The 11,222-nt window shown below is 34.9% G+C and overlaps 1 protein-coding gene across 1 annotated transcript; it reads left to right on the top strand.

The window, feature by feature from the left end:
* Nucleotides 1-9,472: 9,472 nt before the first annotated feature.
* Nucleotides 9,473-10,621, top strand: LOC6641802 (GTP-binding nuclear protein Ran). Its single transcript, XM_002065363.3, has one exon. It carries the CDS (start codon nucleotides 9,569-9,571, stop codon nucleotides 10,106-10,108), a length of 540 nt encoding a protein of 179 aa, XP_002065399.1. The 5' UTR covers nucleotides 9,473-9,568; the 3' UTR covers nucleotides 10,109-10,621.
* The last annotated feature ends 601 nt before the right edge of the window (nucleotides 10,622-11,222 follow it).

Here is an 11,222-nt window from a genome sequence, read left to right on the forward strand (position 1 = left end):
CTTAAAAACTAACACAAACAAAACTGTTTGCAGGTTGGAACAAAACCATTTAATGCATTTGGTTTGCATACAATTCGTAAGCAGTGTTGCATGAAATTGTGAATTTTATTAACCGCCCTCTTGATTGGATCTGCAGCTTGAGGGTTTTGTTTCTTTTTGCATTTGGAATTGTGAAATAAACATAAAGATCATATGAAATATTTTGTATTAAAGTGGTTTGTCCTGACTTTTTGATGGTTTTTAAAGGCATCACCACTTTCTTTTGCTGATTTAATTTAATGATTTGCCATTAACAGAGTTATCCTGTTGCCAGAAACCAGCTCAGGACAAAAGCTTATACGAAAAGTTTTCCTTACCTTTTGATTTGGTTGTTGCCAAATAATCATAAATTTGTCGACTTTGTGATATGACTTTACCAATCTTAAGATTAATCATAATCTACTTCCAATACCGTAGAATTTAACACTTGGGCTTCTCCGTCGTTTAAGTTCACAAGAATCTAAAAATGTGTATTCAGCTTTAGAGGCAGAGTGTCTGCAAGTCACTTTCTTGCAATTTATTAATTAGTAATGTTATTATAACCAGTGTTTGCATTTGCTGCTACATAGCAGCAATTTCAATAAAAATATTCCTCTGCTCCCGCTACTGCTCTGATTTCGAACGGCTACGTAGCATAGCAGAGAGCACAAACGGAAAACGATTGCTCATCTGCTCTGCTCCGTAGCATACATCGTCGGAGCACAGAGCAATAGCAAGAGCAAAAAATTTTCGATACGCTATTTGTAGTTGTAGCAATAGCACAAGCATTAAAAGCGAGATGAGAGCGGAGCAAACAAAATAAATTTTTGTGCTACTGCTACGGAGCATTTCCTTTTCTGTTGCTCTCGTAGCAATTTCGTAGTCGCTCTCGTAGCAACTTCGTAGTCGCTCTCATAGTAGATCTGTGCTAGAGGTGGGCATGGGCCGAATTGTTACATCCAACCCGACCCATGGGCTAAAAATTTCACCCGCACCCGAAAGCTAAAAAAAATTTGGACATTCAGAAGAAACTGTAATTCCACAAACTAGGAGCACAACAGTGGCATCACTCCAGAGTTGATCCTTGGACTTTCACCTTGCGAAATACATTGATGCCTATCGCCAAGCAACTGTGAATGTAGGCGCCAAATCCAAGAATCACAAGCATTGGCTGACTCATGTTACCCAGCGATCGTGGCCACTGCTAATATTGTAGATGCATCCGCTATACCCTCTTGTCCATCTTAACTTGGATGTTGGATTTATCTCTGTTGTGCTCCCAGTTTGTGGCATTACAGATTCCTCTGAATGTCCAAATTTTTTTTAGCTTTCGGGTGCGGGTGAAATTTTTAGCCCATGGGTCGGGTTGGATGTAACAATTCGGCCCATGCCCACCTCTAGCACAGATCTACTATGAGAGCGACTACGAAGTTGCTACGAGAGCGACTACGAAATTGCTACGAGAGCAACAGAAAAGGAAATGCTCCGTAGCAGTAGCACAAAAATTTATTTTGTTTGCTCCGCTCTCATCTCGCTTTTAATGCTTGTGCTATTGCTACAACTACAAATAGCGTATCGAAAATTTTTTGCTCTTGCTATTGCTCTGTGCTCCGACGATGTATGCTACGGAGCAGAGCAGATGAGCAATCGTTTTCCGTTTGTGCTCTCTGCTATGCTACGTAGCCGTTCGAAATCAGAGCAGTAGCGGGAGCAAAAAAAAAAACTCCGACGTAGCATAGCATTTTCAATCCCTGATTATAACCATAAAAAATGCATTTCTTTTTGCCAACATATATTGTAATTAAATTCATTTAAGTTTTAGTAAGTTTTTGAACATTTCTATAATGAGATGTCCATTGTCTGTAGTTTTATTTTTGGCTCTTAGTCTCTGCGCTGTCTATGGCCAGGATAGAGCTCGCCAACAGGATGGAAACAGACCAACACGAATACGTAATATCCATCCACCTGAAACACGATATCTCTGCACTAAAAAGGATCAGTTCATCTGTGTGGACAGGACATGCATATGTGGTAAATCATCTGCATGTCCTTCGGATACTCACTAATTAATTAATTTTTAAACAAATTAATTTTTTTATTTCTCACTGCTGAAGCTGTGGAGAAAATAGTTACTGTCAGTTAGTAAAATGCATTTACAAATATTTGGTTTACCATAAGTTTTTAATTACTATAAGTTTTTATACCATACACCCATAGGGTGAAATGGTATATTAAAGTCGCCAAAATGTATGTAACAGGCAGAAGGAAGCATCTCCGACCCCACAAAGTATATATATTCTTGATCAGGATCAACAACCGAGTCGATCTAGCCATGTCCGTCTGTCCGTCCGTCCGTCTGTCCGTATGAACACCTAGATCTCGGAGACTGTAAGAGCTAGAGCCACCAAATTTGGTATGTAGACTCGTGTAGTATGTAGAGTGATCAAGTTTATTTCAAATTTTTGCCACGCCCCTTTCCGCCCCCGCAATTTAATAAAAGCGTTTATCTCAAAAACTATTCCAGCTAGAGACACCATATTTGGTATGTATATTCGCTTAGTAAATGCACACATTTTGTATGTATAAAAATTTTGCCACGCCCTTTTCCGCCCTCGTAATTTGAAAAACTTGATTATCTCCCGTATTTTTTTACCTTATGCAATCAAATTTGGCACACTTAAATTTAATACTAATATCTAGCAAAATACCAAATTTGATCAAAATCGGACAAAAAACAGTCGAGTTATGCATATAAACGTTTTTCCATAAGGCCGTAGTTGGCCGTTGGCTGGTGGGGGCGCTATTGTGCTCGTATGACTGAGTGAGCGAGATACTAAGATATGCTAGTAAAAAGCATGTGAAAATGCATTTGTTTAATAAAGTTGAAATATTTGCTTTACTGGTGTATGGTATACCTAAGTCGGCGAGACGACTTACTTACTTCATTTATTATAAGTTTTTAATCAAATTATTCGAACATTTGTAGCAATTGTGTAGCACATTTATAGGGTTATCTTTATGCTCTTAAGCTTATATCTTGTGAAAGTATTCTGCAGATTCCAAACTATACCAACAGATACTAGTTTAGGGAAAATTAAAATGATGAATCAATGAAATGCTGCCATGGTTCAATGATTATCTCAAATTTATTTCCTTTTCATCGCGTTCGTTTCCCACTTTGCATTTGGCCATAATTTGGTAAGGGCATAGTTACATGCCCTATCTGCACTTTTGCCAATCCAGCAACGCCAACAGATAATTACATTGACTGCATTAGCCAACAAAAAAAAAGCTAGCGTTAACGGTAACTGAAACTCATCGACGGTAGCACAGCGCGGAGATGCCTAAACAAAATGTGCATTGATTTTCAGTTTCTCGCTGATGATGGCAGACACGGTTTGTGCCGAGTTAATGAAAATGCAGGCCAAGCTGACTGCCTAATTAGGGTTCAACTAGTTCTACATCCTGACCAAAGTCAAGGGATTAAAAACCTTAAAGTGCAGCTCTCACTTTTCAGTGCATTTCGAAAGAGAATTTATAACAATATTTATTATTCACTTTTTTTTTTATATCAAAATGCAATTTAGATTCTTAAAGCCATCGACAGCACTTTCTCTTCTACTTCTCTATTAGCTTTTCTCTCAAAAGGCTGGTGGCCTTATTAAGTTGGCGCCTCAATGGCATACTGAGACCTGCCACAGCTTCCTCTATAACAGGCAGAAAACTTTTCTGCATGCCAATGATATTCTCTTTTGCTACATAGATATAAATTTTTATTCTTTTTTTTGCATTTATTTTTTGCTTTTTTGTGTTCGTCATCCTTGCAACTTCATTGTCAAAGTTGGACGAGGCGTGAGAGCCAGAGCAAGTGGAAACTGTGGAAAACTCTGCAAGAAAAATGCATAAAAACTGCAAGTTCCCTTTGCCTCTAATGGCCGCAGACGCCTCTCGTAGTTGACAGCTAATTATATGTAAATAGATCTAACGGAATAGCTGCTTAAGGTGACAGTTAATTGGCCCTCATCTTGAAGGCACGACGAAAAGATGTAAGTAAATCCAGCTAAGAAAAGTGCAATGAATTTCTGTAGATAAAAAGATACTCACTTAAATAGTTTTAAATGAAATATATAATAGGCAGCTGAAGTAAGCTAAATTTTTTAATTTTTTGCAGACTTTTTATTTTGAACTTTTGTGGTTTCTCTTGATTTTATGTCTAAGTTTCGGTAAGGTCATAATATTACCAAGACATACTAGATAAATGAGTAAAATAATTCAATTTCTTCTATACCTTGTAAGGGATCTGTCAAAATAATATCCATATGATAGAGACAACAAACTAATTTTACACATATTGTATTGAATATTGTGTGTAAAATATTCTTTTTTAGTAATCGAACTAATAAGATTGATCTCGAGCCCCCAAGTTTCAATAAAAAGATTTGCTTGTCTTTTTGTGCAAAAAAAAACCATCAGAAACATCAGATATAGAAAAAGTTCAAAGTTCCTTAATTCAAAGATTTTCTAGTCATAAGTTTTTCATGATATTTTCTACAAGTATTTTTAAGAAGTCATTCATCTTTTTAAAGAAATTGTTACGAAAGCTGAGAAGCTTCTGGTGAAGATTGATTCTTCCAATCACAAAGAAAGAATTTATTAACATAATATAACTAATTTTGTATATTAATTGAAAAAATAGTATAAATTATATTTTAAAGATAACTTACTGAGGACATTTGTCCACTTTTTCAAGCATAATTTGTTGTACAACACCTAAGTATTTCAATTTTAATCAAATGTCACTTGCAATTAGCTTAACTGGTATACATGGCTACATAAATTCCTTTGCATTTAAGTCATTAGCAAAAACAAGAAAATTTCATTACACATTTGCCTGAGAGCGAGCCAACCATCCAGCCAACCAACCAAGGAGCCAAGCAGCTAGTCAGCCTGCTGTGCGTGCAAACGGCATTCAAAAATGTTGCCAAAAAACGTTCACAAAATGACAAAATAAATGTATGGGGGAGATGGTGATAGAAGGCTAGCAGCGGCAGTGATGGGAGGGATGGGGATTCTCCACTTTTTCCCTTTCACTCTCTCTCTTTCTCTCTCTTTCCACTCACTGCACTCCTCTTCACTTTTCATATGAGCGACAGCAACCCAACACGTACAAAACGCATAAACATTCTTGCCTAAGTGAGTTTGTACATAAATTTTACCAACTTGAGTTGCAATAGTATGCGTTACCAAGAGTGGTGTGTGTGAAATGGAGGGATTCTAGAGCGGAGGGAAGACAACTACGCAAAAATCTATGAAAGTACAATGTAAGAGTATGAAAGGATGAATATTTCGTTGGTTTACACACAGTTTCGTTTTCAGTTTTTGGTCCTTGTTTTTATTTATGTAGCCACAGGCAAATGCAACAGAGTCCGGCTGGTTATACATACGAAACGAAGATTTTCTTCCCACTGATCAGGATTTCATTTCTTATCATTTTGTTGTCTATTCTCAAGCAAACCAGTTAAATTGGAGATTCATTCTCTGCTACCTTATGTACGCTGTAAAAGAGAAGCTGAACTTAATATAAGTCATTTTACTTACTTCAATCTACTTCATAAATGATTGTTGTTTCATCATTATTGTAAACTTACCAAGTCTTTAGGCCTATGATTTATATTCCAATTAAAAGGAAACGATGTTTTAATAGGTATTTAATTGCAAGAAGAAATCAAGTTCTCAAACTTTAGCTACAAAACTTATTTCCTATATACAGAGCCTCTCACTTAAATACTAACTTCTCTTGCATATAGTTGGCTAAACATGGACGGATACTGAATAGGATATAAATGGCCAAATAAGAAGTTCAAATATTCTAGAATTGATTCATATATTATTATTAACAAATTGTAATGGATGACGAAAATCATTTGATGGTTCATTTATTTTGAATAGAACTGTATGGAGGTGTATCATCAGGAATATCGTTAAATTTAAATTGACTATTGATTTCGAATTATTCAATTTGTACTTGAGAAATTTACAGCCTTTGAAATGGTTTCTCAACTTTCTCGCCGACCAAATATTTGTCGTATGATTCAACAACAAACCATATTGCAGGAAAGTTTTCATAAGTCCTAGAACTGCATTAATTTCAATTACTAAAATAATTATACAGTTTTAAGCTAAACTCCTTTGCATGTAATTGTGCTCTGGAAAGTATGCTATAAAAAATTGAGAGCATTTTAGATGAAAGTCGTTTATTATGCAAGTCAATTACTTCGTTTTTAGTAAAGGAATTTTATTCTAGCATCTCAATTTAAGAGAGCCATTTTTAAAAGAGTAAATATAAGTGTCTCAAAAACTGAGAGCGTATTACGTTCTCTTTAAAACACAAACTCACACACACACATACACAATTCTCTTTGTCGCTCTCTGTTTCTGTAAAATACTTCAGCACACATATTACTGACCTACATTAAGTGGAAATTTATTTATGCCGGCTGCCAAATTGGTTCCCCAATGCATTGGGCAAGAGCGCCCTTATGACTATGACGGATATGGTTGGATTCTTCCTAGTTTTTTTTTTAGGTTTTGCTGCTGGCCGTGGGCAGTTGGCGGTTTAGGGTGGTCGGGAGTTTGTTGCCCGATTTTGTTGTTATTGTGTTGCCGTTGTCGTTGTTAGTTCTAATAATAATGGTTTGTAATTTGCATAAATAATGTTTGATTCTTGCATTGGTGACTCTGTGCGTGTGTGTGTGTTTTTGTGTGTGTGTGTGTTTGGCATTTTAAATGATTGAAGGCTTTGACCAGATATGGGGAGAATAGCTTACTTAGTGAGGACCTTGTCGTTTGGTGATGAAATGACATAAATTTTAAGAGTATAATTTTGCATATAAATCGATAAATTAATGTATCAATTTCAATCTTGAAAGCAACTAGCATTTTGTATTGAAAATCGATAAGAAGAGAATATTTTTGGGCAATCATTTTTAAATTTACATTCTTAAAGATTGCAAAATTTAAATTGTAGAAACATTTTGAACCTCGGTATTAACCAATACTTTCTAATTCCCCGAGGAATTCTTTCGCATTAACAGGTGTTTTGTTAAAACTAAAAAGTATAATATTCAATGCACTTATGCGTTACTTAAGTTCAGTAGACTAAGTAAAGTAAATGTGCGAAGAAACAAAATATTTATTTAAGAAACTTAATATTCATATGATAAAATCTTATGTCTTTTGATTATTTGTGTTTTAACAAAAAGTAAGCTAAAATTTTACTAGTTTTCAAGTTGTTATATCCATGTAAATACAAAATAAATAGGCAATCGCTTTGTCTCCAAAAGCGTTTTAAATTTAAAAGCCTTTAAACAAATTAGGGTAGAAAAATTTGTTTGAATTTTCTTTTGACTTTTAGAACAGATCAGTTTTACAATTTCCTGTTCATTGGAGAGACGTTTAAAACTGAATAAATTGGCAATAAACATGTTTAAAACGAAAATTGATATGTGCTAAAATTGCAAAACAAAATGAAATAGTAGGTTATCACTTATTGGCCAAATATGTATACATATATATTTAATGTCTTTACTCTGGAGACCTCGCAATCAACATTTAATTTGTTGCTTTGAAACTCTATAAGTGTTGTTTGTTTATTTAGTTGAATTGTTAACATTTATCCCTTTATTTACCCACAATAACATTGCAATGTTAAGCTTCACATGGTCGAACAGCTGTTATGCTCTTAAACTGTTGAATGTTCTCTTTGCCAGGACGCCGATGGCGGTGGCATTGACAACTTCGTCCTTGAGTCGGCAACTTCGTTTGCCTATTCGACGAACTTCACACAACAACTTCGTTTAACAGTTTTGCTCTCTCGGCTTTTGAGTGGCAGTGCCGATGCAAGGATTCGTGTCCTGGCAAACATCGTTGAGCCTCGTTGGCTGAAGACTTTGTGTAATCAGTGCGTGCTGCTAAGTAAATTAGTTTAGTATGATTTTAGTGTGCCATGCTGACGGACACGTTACGCGGCTAAAGCTGAAATACCAAAAATACCAAGTTAACAACAACACGACAACACTCGCGTTCGTGATTTGCAATTCTTTCAAAAACAAAAAAATCGAAAAAACCAAAAAGTGTCAATCCATAGTGTCCTGAGAGCGGGAAATACAAAGAGATAGAGAGAGAGAGAGTGCAAGAAAGTGAAATAAACATTGCGAAGGCATCCTGAAAGTATGCAACGAAATATCTTGCATTGTACGTAAGCTTGCAAAGACCAAAGTTAAAAATAAAATATAAGAAACGAAAAGAAAACCAAAATGCATAGAAAAAGAAACTCTTTCAGCACAAAGGACACAGTGTCAACTTGAATTTCGTACCTCATTTCTCATACAACGTTTAACGCGAATTATTTACTAGTCTTCTTTTTGGCTCGTACGCAGGACAACAGTCCTTGTTGTCCCTTGCTGCCGGAAATTTGGCTTCCCTGCTGTTTACTTTAGCCAACTGCAACTTAAGTTCCGCCTGGGCTGATTGCATTTCTGGTCATTGGTGCATTCGAGCGTGGCCATAAACCATAAAGCACTACACCTTAGGGACAGATTCTTCTTTCTTTTTTTTTTTGTTATTTTAAAAGAAAACTTTAATGTTATTGGGCAAGTTATGCAATTGACGATGCATTGTTTGAATCGATTTAACATTTCGTGCTATGATCAGATTTTAGGGTAATTGATTTAATTAAACCACAGGCTTTTTTTTCTTTTAACATTTAATTATGGCAATTAAAAGTGGCCATAATAAAAATAAACTGGGATTAGACCGCTAGCCAAAACAATAAAAACAAATCTGCAAAACAAGAATTTGTGCTAAAGCCACAACAAATAGCGCATTAAAAATTTGGAATTGAAATTCGAAAAACAAAAACATGAAAACATTCTTTTTGTGCCATAAATTCATTTTACTGTGGTTAGTTTTTATCATTTACATCGATGGATTTGGTTTTAGAGCAACTGCTCTATCTACCTAACATATTTAAATTGATTTTAACTTTTAATTAAACCCTTAATGCAGGAACTACTTATTTCAAATATTATTTAATGTGCAATTAGTAAACAAAAGTATCTGTTAAATGCAAAAAGGGAAATTTTAAGAGTCCTTAACGAATTTTTCAAAATTTTTTCTAAGAAAACTTTGAGATTACATTGTTTTTTAATATTGCCTTTTCATGTCAAACTATTTTGGATTTATAGCAAGCTAGAATTAGGATTTAAAAAATGGTTCAAATAGACAAGAGTCCAAGTTTGTTTACTTTAAGATGCATGAAATTCAAAATAGACCTATTTTAACTAAATATATTTTGCTTAATAAAACATTAACTTAGCCTTACATGTTCGATTCGTTCGAATTTGTTGGTCAGAGAAGGCGCTTCAACTCAAATTCAAAACCAGCTAACGATAAATATTTTATTTTGTAAAAACGATAATATAAAAATTATTATCAAGGAGAGGAAGAGGAGAGAGAAGCTTTACTGAATTTAACATATTATATATTGAAAATGTCCGATTATTTGGACATGAAGTGTGTCCTTTTGGGAGACGGTAAGACAGGCAAATCGACATTTATTAAGCGCCAGTTAACAGGACAATATCAACGGGATTATCTACCAACTGATAATGTGGACTTGTCTACCTTGAAGTTTCATACAAATCAAGGGACAATCAGTTTTAAAGTCTGGGATACGGCCGGACAGGAGGAATTACGTGGTCTACGTGACATATATTACATGCAAGCTCGTTGTGCCATTATAATGTTTGATGTAACTCGACCCAAGACATTTCTCAATGTGACGGAATGGCGTCGCGAATTGATTCGCATATGTCCAGATATACCGATTGTTCTGTGCGGCAATAAGGCCGATTTTATGTTGCCGTTGTCGATCGAGTCGACATTTCATCTTCATAACCTTCCCTATTATCCAATGTCAGTGAAGACTGGCTATAATTATGACAAGCCGTTCTTATGGTTAGCTCGCCGTGTAACTGACAACCCGAAATTGCGTTTTGTCAAGCAACCAGTCAACTTCAGTCCTCAGTAAAGATGATGATACCAATTGTGATGTCAATGCACAAGTTCCTTTGTTTGTGATTCATGAAAGCTTTTCGTTTATATATTCTTTTATAAATTCTTGTATAATTCAAATGTTTGGAAAGGCTTACAAAAGTTTAAAGTTTTCTCCTACATATGCAGCGATTTCCAACACATTTAAAGTCATCTTTCTCCCGGGTACAGAGATAGCGTTGTCCTTTAGTAAATGTCCCAGTTACTGTGTGTAGACTAAGCCAAAATATAATTAAAACTAAACTGGTCAACCAACAGCAAAAAATTAAAACTTTTATTACGCCAACTGCTCGCATCCTCATGCATTTCTCAATTCAGATTTGATTGTTCATATCCATCACATTTGCATCGGTTAATGGCGCTCGTACAATTCCACTGGTAAATCCGATTATTCGGTTGACATAATACTTTTGGATCCAAATCTTTCGGCAGAGTTTCATTGAATCTCTCAACGCAGCACATGGCCAATATGTAAAGGTTATAAAATAAATGCATTGCTCGTAAAACTTTGAATGTTTTGATCTAGCTAAAAAAAATCGACATTTAAAACAATATCCAAATGTTTTCCATTAAATCGATTTATTACGCTTTTAATTTGTTGCACATTGTGTTAGACACTTAATATTTTATTTTCCATCAAATAAATTCAACCATGTCAATGCGTCATGCTAATATTTGGGTAGTAGCCACGTTTTGGCTGAGGAGTTTTTATTTTTATATAATTTGTGTGCATATAATGAAAACCAAATAAATTTGGATATCAAACGATTGGCCAGTTTTTGTCAACATTTCTTTTTTTTTATTGTACGAAAGAGATTCGTTATTGTTGACGAGTAGAATAATAGTTATAAAATCAATATAGATTGTAAAGGTAAATTACAATAACGAAAATAAATCGTAAACAGCATAGTTACTTATTAAGAAGGTCCTCCGAAATCAACGGATCTTAAATTTTGCAAGATATTCATATGTTTGGCTGGATATGAATCTGGGGTATATCCAGGTAAATCATCTAACATACATTAAATCAAAGTTAAATTAAGTTTGAAGTTCTCAAGCAGTTCAGTCTTTATATAAAAGTCTGTTTAATA

The sequence above is a fragment of the Drosophila willistoni genome (genome assembly GCF_018902025.1).
Source record: "Drosophila willistoni isolate 14030-0811.24 chromosome 2R unlocalized genomic scaffold, UCI_dwil_1.1 Seg167, whole genome shotgun sequence".
NCBI lineage: Eukaryota > Metazoa > Arthropoda > Insecta > Diptera > Drosophilidae > Drosophila > Drosophila willistoni.

Bases quoted from the DNA above. Each gene is read 5' to 3' on its own strand.
- LOC6641802 (XM_002065363.3), top strand. From the start codon at position 9,569: ATGTCCGATTATTTGGACATGAAGTGTGTCCTTTTGGGAGACGGTAAG.